Consider the following 19,332-nt stretch of genomic DNA (forward strand, 5'->3'; position numbering starts at 1 on the left):
CCTCTGCTTTGTTCCCTTTCTTAATTACAGGCGAGATGTCCTCGGAGAGCGCGTAACCCCGCTCAGCATCCACAGCAGCGTCCCATTAGAGGCGCGCTCCCGACGCCTCCCCGCCACCTTTATGCAGAATACAATTAAAACGGGGAGAGATCAAAAAGATGCCGCGTGTCTGACGAGGTGATGTTTTTCTGAGAAATGCAGATTTGTCTTATTGATGGCTGGAAATCATTACGGGACGGAGTAATCAGTGAAGCTGCATCAGCGTTTTAGACAAGCAGCAGCACATCCCCCCCCCTCCCAACACACACACGCACGCGCGCACACACCCACCCACAGGCCTACTTTCAACCAAGTATTCCAGCTGGCGCGCGCACTGTTAGATGATTCCTTCCAAAGTGGTTAATGGGAGTAAACCTGTTGTTGTTGTTTTTCTTGTTGTTGTTTTTGAACAGCACGCGCTTGTTATAACGTCACCGTTTGAATACGTTCATTAAATGTCACGTGGTTCGTGTTTTTTTTTTTTTTTTTCCCCAAAAAAGTTTTTGTCGCAAATCCTGTTTTAAATGTTATTTTTGAAGTTGGCAAATATATATATATATGTTTGCAATTGATCAGAAATAAGATCGTTTATTTCTGTTCTGATTCATTATTAAGGTAATTAATATTGGTGGAGGACTCTGAGGTCCTGAACCAGAAGGGAGTTGACTTTCTGTAAAAAGGCAACATGGAGAATGAAATACAAAAAATACTCTTCAGTAGTTAACCAAATAAAAATCTAAGAGATTAAATATCCAAAATAATTAAACGAGTTTGGTGATTTCATTGTTTGTGTCTGGTCAAACAGAAAAATAGGCCTATTTTTTAAAATTAAAATACGTCATAGTGTTTATGCAAACCTATAAAATCCAATATGGCCGGTTTGTATTGTAGTGTGATATTTACCAGATCATATGAACCACAAAATAACATGCTGACATGCACCAGATTCATCCAAAACCAGTTCTCTTCCATTGTTTCTACCAACAGTTAGCGAAGAATGAGCTCATTAGGCCTCGTCATTGCTGCTAATTTCATCATTATATTTGTTTTATAATAGTGAACTGCTGAGAACAGACCGACTTAAAGGGTTTTACTGAGACTGCAGCTGTTCTCATGTTTTTATGTCTCAAACATAAATGATGCTAAACAGACTGATGGAGATTCTGTCTTCATCTTTTTTTTTTATCTCCCAGCACAGAAGATGTGAGTCTACTGCCCCCATGTAAAATAGAAAAAAAAGAAAAGCGTGCATGTGCGTGCGCGTGCGTGTGCGTGTGTGTGACAGAGAGAGAGAGGGGGGGAGAGAAGCAGGATGTGTTGAACTGTAGCCTAATTAATTCAGTTTTACCTTTTCAAATAAACGTACCATGGATGAATTAAATATTGGACTATTTTAACAGCGCAGCTCTGCTTTAACACGCTGGATGCTGTTATTAATTACCATATTGTGATTTATACTTGTGCATACTTCTTCTTAAATCAAAGCAGAGAAGCCAGTCTGGGCGCTTCGGATACAAATACATACAAACTGATATTTTCCCCCCTTAATCTCACACTAGCAGCTAATATCATATTTCATACACGCCCGCAGACATGCCCGCTGTCGCGATGTTTAATGTATAAACCTGCAGCCTTATAGCGGATAGAAAACGCAGATGATAAATATGCATGTATTCAATTAAGGGTATTACAGAGGAGCTGATTTGCATAAGGATTTAGGAGCTTAACATCATATTTGTGCTATAAAACCTCACAATAGCCTAAACGCGCGCGGTTACGCGCGCAGGGGGGGCAGGACAGGTAATTCTGAGGAGAGGAATTAGAAATATCAAGGAAACCGAAACAACAAATGGTTCTGATATTGTTTAAGCGCATGAATCCGCAGCTGTTGTTGTTTAAAGCATCAGATGTCAGGAGGTTGAACAGGACGGATCTCGTTTTAATCATTTACCTAACTGATTTCAGAACGGTAGACGGGTCTACTTTTTGATCATTTAACTAACTGACTTCAGACTCCGACAACAGAAGCGCGGATGTGATGACGTGTAATGTTCTCCCGCCGTCTTTTGTGCGAGTTCAAAAAGCTCTCCTCCGGTCCTCAAACGCGTCCTCTCTCTGATGACGAGTCCACGTTCCCCTCCCAATTAAGAGCACAGAGCTAATTAGAATGAGCGGATCCGGGATCCGCTGCTGAACCGACCTGCTCTCCGTTACACGTGACCGAGTTCACGATCTATCAGTTACTCTAAAACGGAGAGTGGACACTCAGTAGTGTCATATACTGTGTGTGTGTGTGTGTGTGTGTGTGTGTGTGTGTGTGTGTGTGTGTGTGTGTGTGTGTGTGTGTAGGGGTCAAATGTGAACGGAATCAGTTTATTAACTCATTAACAGTTTCGTGGATAATTCCTGTCTTGTTTAGTATTGTTATTGTTTTTCTAAAAAAAACAAATCAAACAAAACATCCGGATGTAAAAGTGAAACTGTGAGTGTTTCTGTATTTCCCGGCTGATCTGAGACCCGGTGCAATATCTCGCTCCTGCATGTCCCGTGGAGTCCTTCGGAGAGGCTGAGCAGCAAAAGTGTGGCGCTGTGGGGAACGAGATCTGTGCGTCACTGGACTAAAAGTCTCAGCAGACCCCAGACAGGCAGACAGGCAGACAGACAGGCAGCTCCAGCACCAGCACCAGCACCAGCAGACTGACGCTCTGCAGCTCGGACTCGTCTCCCTGTAAACCTGCGGCCCCGGAGCCCCGGTGGGTTTTCACACAGGTCGCTAAAAGTGCAGCCAAACAGTTCGGAGTCGGCGGAGCAGCCAATAAACATAAACGGTGCGTCGTGACGCAACAGGGCCCCGTTGATAAGGAGCGCGGAGTCCAACCTGGACCAGAGAAGGAGGATCGGCGGTTTTGGGGGGCCAGCAAACATTCGCCTATCATCAGCCAACGTGGAGCCAACTCCTCCTCCTCGGCTGTTACGCGCATGCATGCGGCTTCCTGAGACCAAACATCACCAAACACACACTGTACCGGGAAAGTGCTTCTCCCTGACGACCGGCGGGGTTTTATCCGGCCGAGGCCGCGCACTGCCGGGGTTATAATAGTTGTTTGCCGCTGCAGCATCAACGTGGACGGTCGGCCCGGAGGAGGGAGCCCGTATCTGGGACTATCTGTTTGCGTCCTGGCTGCGGTGCGTGAGGAGGCTGCTGCCGCCGTCGGCCGACACTTCCAGAGTTACTTATTGCTCCGAGAACGGGGGACGATATCCAACACCTCGACACCTTCCTCCCGGCGAGGAGGAGGAGGAGGAGGCATCGGTGCTCAGAGCCATGCAGCCGGGCTTCCATCGCGGGTTCGTTTATTCACCGTAGATGGAAGAGAAAGATATGAAGAGCAGTCTGATAGGAGAGAAATGAGAAAATAGGCTACCTGAGCGAAGATCGATCCCAGAGAGAAACGAAATCCGTGCGCTTATTTATGAATTAATCATCGCTTATTAGAGCTGCAGAGATTCGGATGACGGCTTCCATTGGCAGATGAGACGTAGTGTGGAGAACACGTGTCCAGTTTTCCCCTCATATTTTTTCCTCCCTGATCTGGATTTCTCACTTGTCACGGCGAGAAAGGAACCCGGTGAGAAAGGAGACCCGTGAGCCGCGCCGGTTCCGCCTCTGGTGCTCTGATGGACATCTTGGCGTGCAGATCCGAAGAGAACAGTTATAACATCCTCCCGTCCGCGGCGACGATGCTCTTCCACGGCCTCCCCGGAGCCGACGTGCACGGCGTGGTGGAAGAGATGGACCGGCGAGGGAAGAGCGAGTCCGCGGCCATCAGCTCGGCCATCGACATGGGGGAGTCGGACACGGTAGGAGACCTGCACCGGGCCTCGGGCTCGGAAACACGCGCTCTCGCCGCTCAACGCGGTTCCGTTCAGTTCGCATGGAAAACTGGCAAAAACATGCGTGAGTTTATATTGTAGCTGCTTATAAACGCGTCTCAAAGTTGATGCAGCAGGCCTGGACGGTGAGACGGGGAGGCGGTGAGACAGCTCCACCGCAAACTTACTTCACTGCCAGCTAAGCTCCAAATAAACAAGCTGCACAATTATTTATGAAACAAAATAATTTCATTAATTCCATCAAAATAAAAAAAACAACAACAACTCAGCAAATCGTTGATTTAAACGTTCCTTTAAGACGCGTTCACAACACTCGTTAAACACGGCGAACAGTGAACGGCTCACAGAGCAAAATAAAAGAGAAAACAGTCAGCAAACACGAGCTGGATGTTTTATATTTTATTTTTAAATAAACAACAGGTAGAGTTAGATTCTGATTTTATTTTTTATTTGATTAGAATGCAATACAACGAATACATCGAACGAACAGAAAGTTAAGTAATTATGAATCAATGCAACTCAATGAAACTAAAAGAAGAACATCTTATTTTTAAATTCAGCTTCCATCTTCACGTGCACATGATGTGTGCGCGTATACGTGCACGTGTGTGTGTGTTTGTGTGTGTGTGTCTCTTTCTCTCTCTCTCTCTGTGTGTGCGTGTGTGTGTGTGTGTGTGTGTGTGTGTGTGTGTGTGTTTCATATCCTTACATCATTTTAAGACACGCTTTCCTTTACTGCCACAAAACTACTATTATTGTATTTCACTTCTCCCATTGTGGTCGTGGAGGGTAGTTTGCGTTCTTACCGGATTGCTTTGTAATATCATTATCATTTTAATATTCATGTCTATTATTATCGAGGGTGAAGAGACGTTTTAAACTGCTACAATATTTCTTTATGATATTTCTAAAATCAACCCATATGTTGTGTCTGTGGCCTTTAGTGAGGCTGTATGCGACGATACTTTGTAATATTTTATAGCCAATAAACGGGTCATAGGATATAATAATAACAATACATACTATAAGAATACACTCATAACACTCATAATAATTAATAATAATAACAATAATAATAATAACGATAATTATGCTACAAATTATTATTTAGATAGTAATTATTATTATTTTGTTATCTATTATTATTTCTGTCACGTTAGCATGACCTAATGTCAACCTGTATTTCTCCATGTGTGACGCTGTGTCCTCGCGCTTTCTCCGCCTGCAGTCCATGCCGTGTCTGACTGGCGAGCGCGTGGCCCTGTGCGCGGGCTGCGGCCGGAAGATCGCGGACCGGTACTACCTGCTGGCGGTGGACAAACAGTGGCACATGCGCTGCCTCAAGTGCTGCGAGTGCAAATTGAACCTGGAGTCGGAGCTCACCTGCTTCAGCAAGGACGGCAGCATCTACTGCAAGGAGGACTACTACAGGTAGGATCCGCTTCCGAGGGCCGTAGGGGGGTGGGGGTGGTGGGGTCCATGGGGGGGCTCCATGGGGGGGCTGGAAACATACTGCTTTTAAATGTAACACACACAACCAGCTGGGGATTATTTTTTTAAATTATGTAATTTAGAAAAAAAATATCTTGATTTGTTTCTAAAATAACTGAATCACGATGTATAGAAAATATGAGTTTGTAAAACTGCAAACAATAACAAAAAAATCCATTATTTTATTTTTTATTTGTTCCATTTTTCCATTTTGAATTAAATATCGCCAAATTGAAGCAGGATATCTGACTAACTATAAAGTTTCACCGGTGCACTCTTTTGAAGTGTGTAAAAGTTGGGCTGCACGTTAATCAGGCCGCCTGGCCATGAACGCATCACCAGCAGCCCTCCGTGCAGCCCGCCGGGCTCCGTGGCCCTCCGGGGCCCGCCGGCTCCGTGACCAGCCACTGATCACGTTTCTGTGTTGTCCGCAGAAGATTTTCGGTGCAGAGATGCGCTCGGTGCCACCTGGGGATCTCAGCCTCGGAGATGGTGATGCGGGCCCGGGATCTGGTCTACCACCTCAACTGCTTCACGTGCACCACCTGCAGCAAGATGCTGACCACCGGGGACCACTTCGGCATGAAGGACAGTCTGGTGTACTGTCGGCTGCACTTTGAGACTCTCATCCAGGGAGAATATCAGACTCACTTTAACCACGCGGACGTGGCCCCGCACAAAGGCCTCGGCCCGGCCAACACGCTCGGACTATCCTACTTCAACGGCGTGGGGACGGTGCAGAAGGGCCGGCCTAGGAAGAGGAAGAGCCCGGGGCCCGGGGCCGAGCTGGCGGCTTACAACGCAGGTAAGACAGGCTGCTATAATGCTACTAAAATACCGGTTCAGAATAAAGGCGCTCAATTCATGTTTATGGCGTGTTCCTGTTAGGATGGTGACTTGAGCTCAAGAAATAATACATAATAAATAAATAAATATACAGAAATAAAAAAAAAGTTACACATTGATAATCCGCTATATTTGAGCTAAATCTCAGTGTTCAACAGCCAGACTGACAGGCTTCATTAATGAAACATCTTTTTAACATTCCTATAGGGGTGGTTTCGTGTAATATTTCTACATGGAGTTTAAAATCACTTTATCATATTATCATATTACAATAATGGCAGGCGTAATTGTAAATATATGTATATATATATATGTATATATATATATATATATATATATATATATATATATATATATATATATATGTTTGTGTATATATATATATATATATATATATATATATATATATATAATGCATATGTATGTTTGTATTTAAATGTATGTATATGCTCTACCTAAACAGAACTAAATAGTGAGTTTAAAACTTCTTTACTGACTTACATCATGTTTCTTTAAATCCTCTCATGTTGAGGTTTCCAGTGATTTCCTCAGTTCTCCGTGTTATTTGGATCTTACACATCATCACAGTCCGTATAGTTTCCATTTAACTAATAAACGGTTTCTGTCAGACACAACAGCAGCATGTTCGTGTCCAAACCAGAATAAGTGTAATAGCATGTGATCCACGGAGAGGAAAGCCTGCGGGCCCAGTAGGGGGCCAGGCGGGACCAAACTATTTGAAAGAGCAGAAAAGTCCAGATTTAGAGTTTGTAACATGCAGACGTTCAGGTCACATTTACATTTACATCCAGGCGTTAGGTCGGGCCCAACAGTCTGCATCTAGTCAAGATTTCTCTAATTGATGATCATAAAAATAATCACGGCTGGTTTGTAGTCTGGTTGCAGTTCAGGCAATCACTTCTGATTTTTTTTTCTTTTTTTGATGTTCTGGCTTTTGCTTTCACCCTCTTCCACTTGTCAGATTTCATAGCCATCTACACACACACACACACACACACACACACACACACACACACACACACACACACACACACACACACACACACACACACACACACAGGGACTGGGTGTTTAGCAGTGATATTCACAGTGAATAGGAGAATCTCGTTCTGATGCTTTGAGCTCACATGAGAAGAAAGTTGATCACAAACTAAACAAAGGAATCCATTTTGTTCATTTTCCTCTCAACTTTTTTTGATAGTTCTGTCACTTAAGTTTAAAAAAGTGGTAACAAGTGAATATTTATAGTCCAACAAGGTTCCATTGCAAACTTTAATTTCCTGCCTGGATCAGTTTAATTTCTCTGGAAGAGGAAGCTTCATTTTCTTTAAGATGCTGCCACTTTTTTTAAAATCATTGGCATTAATGATACAAGTTCCTGTTCAAACTATTTCACCTATTAGTGTTGGAGTTTGTTTTCTAAAAACAAGATTTCATCATGAATAAAAGGAAGATATTCTGACTGAAGAAAACAGTGTAGATTTTTAGTGAAACAGTGAAGAAAGTGAATTTGAAGCAGTAGAGTGAGGAGAGTGAGGAGGCATTGCGCCCTCTTCTGTCTCCAGCCAGGAACAACACCCAGGCTTCACCTGAGTGATGACATGAGAGCGTGAGACGAGTAACTGTAGTAAAAGTGACAATAAGACGTTGTGTGAGCGGACGGAGACGCGAGCTGCAAACAGACGGCATCTCCTTCCAATGCTGCAGCATATGTTTTGGCCAGAAAGCAGCATTTGTTCTGCCTGGTGTGTACGGCCTAATTAAGTGAAGTGTTATTCTGATGCTTTCCCTCACTTCATATTCATCATTTGCGTTCTGATATTGAACACGAACTGTTATGCATGCAGCAACACTTTGAGTATTGCCAAGAAATTTGCAGGCTGGGACGCATACATGTGTGTTGTTGTTGTGTGTGTGTGTGTGTGTGTGTGTGTGTGTGTGTGTGTGTGTGTGTGTGTGTGTGTGTGTGTGTGTGTGTGTGTGGTGTGTGTGTGTGTGCTTGCTGAAGCCGGGCTAGCACCCCCTCTCAGGATAGACAGACAGACAGACAGATAGACAGACAGACATGTAGATGGGGACAGATCTACAGCTGCAGAAAACAGCTGGCAGGTCTCATAGTGTCACATTGATTTTTTGATTTAAATGAAGAAAGGGAATCTAGACTGAAATGACGACAGTTCTCATTTCATAACAACGAAACGTGAAAATAATTGTATTAATAGCAAAATGTACCTTTTCTACCCCCCCGCCTCCACATTCAATATATTATTATCTACATTTTTGCATCATCTTACTGATGTGAGCTCCTGAGGTCTTATTGATTGTGTTGGGAGATTATTTGAATTTTTCCGTATTGTGATAAAAATAAGTACACTCCCGCGGTTTGAAATGCAGAATATAATTTTCATGCTTTGCCTTCTTATAAATCAAACACTGTGTGATTACTGGTCTCGTGGGATTCTGGGTGATAAAAAGAAGGAAAGATGCGATTAGAGGTGAAGGACTAAACAAAAGGAAGTGAGAGTGATTATTCCCGCCCTCTAACGTCTGTTTCCTGTCGGCCCACAGCGCTCAGCTGCAACGAGAACGACGGCGAGTCCATGGACCGGGACTCCCAGTACAGCTCCAGCCAGAAGACCAAGCGCATGCGGACGTCCTTCAAGCACCACCAGCTGAGGACCATGAAGTCCTACTTCGCCATCAACCACAACCCAGATGCCAAGGACCTGAAGCAGCTCGCCCAGAAGACAGGCCTCACCAAGCGGGTCTTACAGGTAACCACATTGCCCTCTCCCGCCACTTCCCTCGGTGGAAGCAGACTCAAGCCAACAGGGGTGAAGGAATTCCGCTGGTTTCCAATGCAAACCGCCTGCTTCCAAGCAGAAAGTATACGAAGTGAGGTTTTCATGCTAGAAGCCAAATCAGCTGCTTTAATTTAGGTTGCTGTTTTTCATTCCAGTGAAATTCTTGGAAGACTTTCAGGAATCTGCAAACAAGCTGAACTAAATCAGAACTGGATTTACTTGCATTCTTTTTTTACTAATTAAAAAAAAAAAAAAAAAAAAAAATGAGAATTGAATTTAAAAAGCAGCAGAATTTGTATTTTCCTCTTAAAAAAGTCAATGTGTTCACATTGGGATCCGAGACTACCTGAATGAAGAGAAGCCGTCTGTATGAGCGGCCGATGTGATGTCTTGTTGAAGTCTGAGGGATGAAAAACAAAAAAGCTCTGTCGAACACGAACGCACGGCGAAGCACAACAGAGCGTTTGATTTCCACAAAAGACGACAGCAAATTATCTGGGGGACGAGAAGAAGAACGAGACAAAAAGGTTTCAGAATGAAATTTTTACTGAGAAGGGGAAAAAAATCCTCCCGCTGCTTTAATTAACGCTTGCAGAAAACAAAGCAGTCGTTTTGCTTTGATGCGTTTGAGTTTTGGTGCCTGTTCCTCCAGCTGAAGCGCCGTTTCCCATGGCGGCATCACGATAACGGCGCTAACACGCTCCAACACTCGGCGCTGAATCATCTCTCCGTCTCACTGCTGAACACCAGAGCAAACGATTCAAACGTCATTCTAAAGTGGAAATAAATGAACCACAGGGACGGCGAGCAGCGTGATGCTTGTTTTCGGCGTCCTGAAAAGGTTCACGGGGTCAAAGTGAGCACTGACTCTGCTTTCTCAGTTCTGATTGGTCAATCACAGCACCGATGGTCGCTATGGATGCGGTTCTGATCTCAGTCTCTCATCTCTCGTGATAGTGGGAACAGGAAGTGGGGTCTTAGTGGTAGTGGGTTCCTTCTCTCTTCTCTGTGCATCATTGAGCCATTTCTTATAAATGTATTGCAAATTGCAACTTTAAGGTTTGGGACTGACTGGTCTTCATTATATGGACCCGTGTTGACCCCTAACCGGACAGGAAGCCAGCGGACGGAGGTCCGACCGGTCACATGGATCCTGTTTCCCCATCCAATGGAAGATGATCGATTACTTTTTGTAACTCGTGTTCAAATCCAACTACAAAGTAGTCTAAATGAGAGTCTAAATGAGAAAAGATAAAAGGTTGAATAATGAGAGAGATCGGCCTCTATGGATGGAAGACAATAACTAAACATAAGCTGGTTGACCTCTGAATTTTTTTATTATTATTATTATTATTTCTGCTCCATCCGCTGATGGAGGTGATGGAGGTGTTTGTTGATCTGGAGCCACAGAAGGAGATGCTGCTGTGAATCTCCCTGGATGGTGGAGACGCTTATTTAGAAACCTGCACATATGAGACAGAACTGTGTGAACTGAGCCTTTAAGTCCTGAAGTCATGTTTTCGTGTTGAGCTTCATCACGCTTCCTAACACCGTGATCTTGTCCTGCAGGTCTGGTTCCAGAACGCCCGGGCCAAGTTCAGGAGGAACCTGCTGCGACAGGAGAGCACCGGGGGCGACAAGGCCTCGGACGGCTCCACGCTGCAGGGCGGGACCCCGTCGGGCCCCGTCTCGGAGATCTCCAATGGCTCCATGAGCCCCTCCAGCACCCCAACCACCCTGACAGACTTGACCAACCCCACCATGCCCACCGTCACCTCCGTGCTCAGCTCGGTGCCGGGCGGCATGGACGTCCACGAGTGCCGGAGCCCCTCACAGACCACGCTGACCAGCCTGTTCTGATGGGCGGAGCTACTTCACCACCAGCCCCCCTCCCCCCTCCCTCACCCCCCCTCACCCTCTGACCCTCTAACCTCGCTACCCTGCTGGATCTAAACTGAGCACTGTCGACTCCTGCAAACTTTAAACGGAATAGAAAAGAGAAGTTAACGGAAACGTTAGAGAAAAAAAAAAGACTTGCTCTGAGCCGTTGGAGACTATTTGCATAGTGAGGCCGCCGAGCCTTACAGACGGAGCCGTTGTTGTTATTTTGATGTTGTTGTCTTGTCGAGAACTGAGGAGACTTGATTTGCATTTTTCAATGTTTACAGAAAGAGACTGCGGGAAAAAGAAACTGCTTAATTTTTAATTCATTCTTTTTTTCCAGCACAGTATTTATGTTGTTGTACAAGAGTCACTGTTAGAAGGATTGTAAAAAAATCTTCTTTTTCTTTTTGAAAATCTGAGATTAAACACAGGTTACAATATCCGTGTGCCTTTACAGTCCATTCTCTCTGAACAGCTGTTCGCCGTGATCACACATGATGATGCAGCTCTGAGGGGAGCGGCGGAGTGTGACCTCGGCTAGTTTGTGTTCGATCCCCGTAGTTGGTTGTTAGTATTATTTGTGCAGCTCACCGCCTCTAGTTCCTGTGAGCCGCATTGAGCTAGAAATATGAAACTTGGACCAATAACTCAAAACGATGTGCAAGTGCTTCCCAAGAAATATGACTCCAATCGGCCAAATGGTGGCGCTGTTATTAACGCATCTTTGTATGGCCACGCCCCTTTTTATTCTTAGATCAGTCGGCTTCATCGTTTTGAGTCCATATTTATAAAACAACACAGAAACTTTATTACTCAATCAACCAGATCTCTTCGTTCTCTCCTTTCACAATAAATCATTCAGACATCTCATATTAGTTGGTTCATCTTTAATCGGTGCTGAAAGCTGCCGGACACATTTCATTAAGAGAAGTGGAATTATCCTTTCATCTGATTAATTTAATGTCAATACATGCTTTCAAACTGTTGTTTTTGTCATGAATACTTTCTGAACGAGGTCGAAAAAGGCATCAATCAATCACATTGTGTATTTATATTTATATCAACTTGACATCGGATGATATGAAAATTAAATGATCCTGCTAATCATCAAAATATACTTAAAACTCAGAACATGGCTCTAATATATACCGGAATCACAACAAATATTTGTATTGCGTCAAAGACAAGATGTCTTTTTAGAGAAAAACAATGATATTATCCGAAATAAGATGATCATAAATCATAAGGATAAATACATTTTTTATAAGCTGTATTTTTAAATTAAGCTTTATTTTCACGTCACGATATTTATGATTATCTCGATAATAAAACTTTTTATTTCACGATCCTCGATTAAATCCTCTATCGTTCCATAATATCAACACTGCGGCTCCGTAATCACGAACCAAGATTGTAAACTTTATTACTCCTTCAACAAAAACGCAAACTAGACCCAGTCCTTCAGTTCTTTCCTTTCACAATAAAAGCCCTCGACATATCATATTCACAGGCGAGTGGAGTTCATTCATCATGATGTGTGAAGCCTGAAAACTTCGGCAACAGTAGATACATGAATATATCTGGTCTGGTCTAGGTGTGTCGATGTGGCTTCCCTTCCTTTAATGGACACAACCAGAGTACTGTCATCATTAGCACAATATACAGCCAGGCTTTATTTCACAATAAATAACAACAACATTGTTTCCAGAAACTGAAGAGATCACAACATCTCTACGTTCCAGGAGAAGAAGTTCAGCTGCAGATTTCAACCATTAACTTCTGAAATGCTGGAATTTTTGTTTTGATATTTTGATTTTAATAATAAACATTAAAAAAAAATTAAACTATGTAAGAGGATACCAGTACAAACTTGGCTCGTTACCTCATCCCATACTGTGAAACATTTCTGTGTGTGTGTGTGTGTGTGTGTGTGTGTGTGTGTGTGTGTGTGATTATCCCATTCACCGAGGACATTCACCAAGTGTGGCACTTAAAAAAGAAGCAGAAAAGAAACCCTTCCCTCCCCCAATCACTTAGATTCAGCATCTGGGCCGAAGCTGAGCGTGATAGTAGCTGACAGCCTTCCTGAAAGTGGAATCATAAAAAACAAAATCTGTTTTCATGAGCAGCTTTTCTTCAGGCTGCTGCAGCAGAAATGTGCTCCGTGTTCTCACGGCTCCAGCAGCGAGGAGCGACCATAAAGGTGGAAGATATTCACTTGAAAATATCACTTTACAGTCCGCTCCAACGCGGAAATTTAACAGGAGGGGGGAGGGAGGATGAGGGAGGAGGGCGAGGTCTGGAGAAGTGCAGTCTTTACACTTTGTAAGCAAAACATGAATTATGAAAAGCAGAGCATAATTAGAAATGTGTGTAGATAAAAAGCCCGGCAGCAGAGACGAGGTGATCATCGCCGCGATGGTGGGAAGAGTCGGGTCAAACAAACATCCGGATACGATCCGGTGGAAACATCGTTCAGGCTTTACATCCAGAGTGAATATGATTACAGTAACAGTCTCATAAACATGTTCGTGTTTATGGATGTTTGTTTGAAATTTGAAATTCTAAGGATGATAAAAAAAAAAAATGCATCCAGGGTTTTCTAGAGCCAAAACCAATGATTTCTACTTCATCTATCGAATCAGCTGCTTTTATTGTTTCAAACATACCTGCTGGTTTAGTAGCCAACAACCACATTTGACCTTTCAGTTGACGTGACTTACTATTTAAATCATTTATCAGGTAAAAATGCAGCATGTTCTCACTTTTCAGCTTCTCAAAAGTGAGGATTTGAAACTTTGTCAATTATGATTGAAAATAAAGTATGTGTTGGTTGAATCACGTTTAATATTACTATTATATTATATTATTAGAAAAACCACAATGGTCAGCGTAATATATTGGTTCAATAAATGGAAACATTGGCTTATTATAAATACATGAAAAAACTAATATTGAGCTTTGAAGCCTCATATTAAAAAGAGCAAAACAACAACAACAACAGACACACCCGAGTGTTGAGGACCGATGAGCCATTAAAGCTCAGACTTACTGGCCCTCCAGACTACCTGTCTGGTCTTCAGTCTGGTCCAGGACCTGGTTTACAGACTGTGTGGAAGTGGAGCCAGACCTTTAGCTGGCACACTTCTGCAGCGTGACGCACGACCAGCTACTTCCAGAACAGCAGAGGAGGCTTTCATTCCTGGATCGTCAACATTACAAGTAACCAACAGCAAGTAGAGCAAGGGTCAACATCTCTCTCTTTCTCTCTCTCTCTCTCACACACACACACACACACACACACACACACACACACACGCACACACACACACACACACACACAGCGTTGCCAGGCCGGCTGGGAGCCGAGGGCTTCAGGTCTCCTGTTAGGTGTCTGATGACCAGATGTACCACACACTCGTATAAAGTGGTGTGATGAAGGTTTAATAGAGAGAGGCGGTCTAACAACGCATGACAGGCGATATAGAAACACTCGGCCCGTAAACTTTCATATGCAGGAACGCAGCCAGATTTCTGCAGCAGCCTGCTGAACACTCGTCTTTGAAGTGTGGGCGGATCTCGACGCCGCCTCCAACATGTGATCAACAAAGAAATACTGTGATTGGCTTTTTAAAATAAACGTTTGTGCTGCTCCTTGCTTGCATGCTTTGACAATGAAAAAACTCCACATGGATAATAATAATAATAATAATAAATAAATAATGACGATCACTTGTATTGAGCGCTGACATCGAGATGAATGTTGAGATTTCCCACTTCTGCTTTCATCGTTGTACAAATAATGTGAGGGGGGAGGGGGGGGGGGGGGGGGGGTTCTGCATATTATATTACATAATACTAACCCATAAAATAATAAAATATATATAAATACTGTTTCTGCTAAAATATGAATGTAACATGATGATTGCTGTTTATACTCCCATAGTTTTGAACATCATATGATTACATGATCAGAGCATTAATGTGTTTTTTATCCGTCCCCCTCGGCTTCTGTTCAGAGCCGTTCCTGTACATTCAGAGCGTTCAGACCAGGCGAGGCTGCAGGTTTTAGTCGTGAGCTTCTAGTGTCTATGAAGAGTTTCTGATGAGCGATGGACAAGGCTAAAGCTTTCTAAGAACCCACATCCAGTTGAATGGGGAGTGGGAGGGGGAGGGGTGGACTTGAATGTGATATAGAATGAAGATGAGCCGGGTTCCTCTTCCCGTTGCCGTGGTCATTATGTGGCCATTTAGGCCAGCTTTAGCCCCGTGCTTCCCACCCCGAGGGCCTCTCCATCTCAGGGCTAGCAGCTAATTAGCATGAGGAGGCTCAGCAACGCCGAGACGCTCCGATCACATTCACTCGATGGCTGAGGACGCATGGAGAGATGAAATTAGAGTGATTAATTAGGCTTTGACACTCCGCCAAAGATTCTCAATTTAGCGCTGTCACATCAATAAAAAGGCATCTCCTCCGCCGCACGCCGAGGCTACCTAAAGGAAACGACGTGGGGGTATTACCAACAATTAAGACCAATTAGTGGGAGCAACCGTCCAATGGGAAGACAGACATAAACACAACAGAGTGGAGAGAGAGTCGCACCAAAGTAGCAGCTGAAGCCACCGTTCTCTGAGAAAACAACTCTACTATTATTGGTCCTCACAAACATTAAAGTAAAATTTAACTGAAATCTCTAAAAGGAAAATATATAAAAAATATATATAAAAGTTTATTTTTTTAAAACATTAAACTTAACATAAAATATCCTTAGTATAAACTAAATGTCAACAGATGAAGTTCACTTGAACAGAAAGGTGGTTGAACTTGTGTGAGAGGAACTTCACTTCAACCACATGAACTCTGAACTCTGAGAAATGTCTATTTTCAGGAGGCGACTCCTCCGGTTGCATGGAAGTCTAAGAGAAAATGACTCGACTCGAAAATGACTCAACTTCGTTCAAGTTGTAGCCATCCATCCATCCATCCATCCATTGTCTACCGCTTATCCTGTATTCAGGGTCACGGGGGGGCTGGAGCCGATCCCAGCTATCATTGGGCGAAGGCAGGGTTCACCTGGACAGGATGCCAGTCTATCACAGGGCCGACATGTAGAGACAGACAACCATTCACTCTCACATTCACACCTACGGGCAATTTAGAGTCACCGATTAACCTATCCCCATCCTGCATGTCTTTGGACTGTGGGAGGAAGCCGGAGAACCCAGAGAGAACCTACGCTTACACGGGGAGAACATGCAAACTCCACACAGAAGGAACCCAGGCCGACCCGGGAATCGAACCTGGGAATCGAACCCGGGACCCTCTCGCTGTGAGGCGACAGTGCTATGTTGTAGACATGAAAAATAAAAAACTTGTACATTGAAAGTTTGCAGAAATGTACAATCCCAAAGACATTCTTTCCTGCACTGACTGTTATCGAGCAGGATTAAAAACGACACAATGGCCTCTACTCTGAGGCCACGCCCACCAGTCAGAGAGACGTCGACAACGTTTCTCTGATGTGGAGATCTCATCTCAGTGTCTCTGCTGTTTACTTGAGTCCTGTTCTTCATGTATCAGCGGACTACAACTTTACAGTTGTAAATGGACCTTAAAGATCAAACGTTTTGATGATTGATATTCACATTAAAGCAGTGAGTATATTCCACTATCACTTGTCAGGATTTAGGATTTACTTCGACAGTCGGTTTGACTAAAATATTCTATAGCCTGTGTCTTCAGTCAAAAACCCACTTCATTTCTTTTCATTTTTTTCTTGATCATATTCATTTAATACACCTGGAGCTTAAAAACGAACCTAAACGTTCCCGGAGTCTCAACCTTCGTCTCCCTGACAGACAAGAGGAGAGCTCATTTAATCCAATCCTGCCGTCAGCGAGTCTCGGGGAGAGGACTGCCTCCAACACCCGGAGAAGAAGCATCGTTATGCTCCTTCGCCGCTGACAAATCCTCCCTGAACGGAGAGAATGTAGAAGTTTCTCTGGGACACGCTGGGTTCCTGCTCTATTTAGATATACAGTGAGGAGCTGTCATGGCGGGGAGCGGCGTGGAGCGGCAGGTTGGGGGTCTGTGCCGTGCCGGGTGGGGAGCTGCAGGCTTCTCTTTGTGGGCGCCGGTATGTGCGCGGCACAAGCAGCTGTCAGCAGAGAGGTGGCACTTCCTGGTCTGACGCTGACAGAGGCTGTCTGTAGGCAGTGGGAGCGCCGCCAGACTGACACCCTGTTTATTCACAGATGACACTCGGGCTGGGGATGGGTGTCACCGGCATTTTGATTCACCTAGCAGCGTGAAACGCTCCCCCAAACGCCGTGTGATGAAGTCTTTGTAGAGCACATATAACCGGAGTAATTGAGGCGCGGCGGCGTGTGCGGGCCCCTTCCTCATGCTAGCATGCAGCTCACACACGTGCACGGAAACACACTCTCACATGGATCTGCCCACACATCAGGGTTAAATCTGTCGCAGATATGCTGCCCCAAAAAGCCACAAAGTGGAAACCAAGATTTCCACGCTGAAGCTGCATATATCATAATGTACCGTATCATGGGAATCACACGCCTGTGTGACCTGTTACACATCTGTTTTAATGTCATCTCACTTTACAGCCCAACGTTTCGTCCACAGTTATGAGGGTTGGCTGGTTAATGCTGGGATGGTTTAACTTGTTTTTTGTCCATCATTGCTTTTGATTTCAAAAACAGCAGCGTGTTCACCAGATAAATTAGGAATGCAGTGACATCACAATGACGAAATACAAGAAGGCCGGAAAAGAATAAAAAACAAGCAATCAGATGATCAGGTTTTACGCAGACCAACCATTTACCCTGAAACGGTCACCATGACGACATCCTCCTCTTATATACAATATACGGTCTACACCCGACAGGTTAGGCCAAGTGTGGTCTTTATTTGTAAAAAACTGAAAATTCTTAAAAGATCCATTCTATAATCAGACTTGTTATAAGTTGTTATTATATCCATACTTCATATCATCTTTTTCATTCTTACTATCTTGTTGTATAATAACTTTCTTGTTATTTCACAAAATCACTATATCTTATTATAGTGTGATAAGCTGCTATGTTGTTGTTATTTCGTTGTCATGGTCACAGCAACATCCGGATCTCAGAGTCTCCGATAGTTACCGGCCTCATCCAGCAGAACCTTTAGAACTGAGGCCTAAACTAACTGTTAATATTGAAATGCAGCTTCAGCGTCAATTTGTTTGATGGGGAAATATACAACTATTTCATTAGATTTGGAGAAATTTTTCAGCTTCACATAAGAAACAACTCCTCAAAAATCTAAAATCCTTCAAGGTGACATTTATAAAGAATTGAAGAGACTTCCTTTTTTTCTTTCTTTAAAGATTGTTTTTGTGACCATTTGAAACAGTTCACCTGTTCTCAGGTTTCACTGCCTGAATGAACAACGGGAGATTCTTCTCTCTTCTGTGATCATATGATAATTTTAGCTGAAAACTCTTTACAATGAGATCTTAATTGTCTGGCTCAGATAAGAAGACGATGGTGCACAGAGAAGGCAGAAAAGGGAAATGAATATAAGAAGAAGTGTGTTTCCCACCAGCAGAACACAAACACACAAAATGCTTAGACACACACCAGGATGGGGCGGCTATAAATAAAGTCAGCGCGTGGCGCCGAGTAGCGGTGGCACCTGATTGGAGGGAACGTGCACATGAGAAAGGTTACGAGCAGCCGGCGGCCCATTCGTCTTGTTTGGATACAAACTACTTGATTCCCCAAATGAGTGGTGAGGAATCCCGTGACATCAGCACTTAATCATGGCCTGCTCGCCATTATAAATCAGTTGAACTACTGACACCTGAACTTTATTCTGTGCACGCTGTAAAGGCCACAGGCGCAGGCTATGCTATTAGCAGCAGGCTGATCCATGGCGTGTGCATCGGGGTCAGGAAGCAGTGGCGGAGGTGGGTCGCCTCGTCTCTGGAGCTTCGTGAGCGCAGAAACAACAATACGACACAAGAGGAAACACAGAGGATGGATGATTTCAGCAGAGAGGATTAAAAAACAATCTGTTTATCTAAGAAGGTTAAGAGTTTGGAGTAACTTGTAGAAATAAGGAAACATGTGGAGCGTTTCTGATTGTGTCATCGATCTGAAACATCACAAGATAAAACAATGTTACTAGTATAATGCATATTTAGTATCTCTGTGTTGTTAACACTGAAATTCCCTGGGAAAGTATTTATGCTGTGAAACAACTCTATTGACTTGTGGTATTCTTTTGTGCTCTACAAATATTATATATAGAATTATTTAAAGGTGCCCTGTGGAGTTTTCTTTGAAA

At 43.7% G+C, this 19,332-nt stretch overlaps 1 protein-coding gene across 2 annotated transcripts; it reads left to right on the forward strand.

Moving 5' to 3' along the window:
- The first annotated feature begins 3,075 nt into the window (after positions 1-3,075).
- lhx2b (LIM homeobox 2b) lies at positions 3,076-11,002 on the forward strand. 2 transcript variants are annotated; one of them, XM_084024385.1, is made up of 5 exons: positions 3,076-3,900; positions 5,162-5,364; positions 5,862-6,229; positions 8,860-9,065; positions 10,665-11,002. In XM_084024385.1, the coding sequence occupies exons 1-5, from the start codon at positions 3,718-3,720 to the stop codon at positions 10,953-10,955; spliced, it is 1,251 nt and encodes a 416-aa protein (XP_083880511.1). In that variant the 5' UTR covers positions 3,076-3,717; the 3' UTR covers positions 10,956-11,002. The 2 variants fall into 2 exon arrangements, with proteins under 2 accessions (XP_083880511.1, XP_083880510.1); XM_084024384.1 differs by having other exon boundaries at positions 3,086-3,900; positions 5,859-6,229.
- Positions 11,003-19,332: the final 8,330 nt, after the last annotated feature.

This window comes from Eutrigla gurnardus, assembly GCF_963514095.1.
Source record: "Eutrigla gurnardus genome assembly, chromosome: 13".
NCBI lineage: Eukaryota > Metazoa > Chordata > Actinopteri > Perciformes > Triglidae > Eutrigla > Eutrigla gurnardus.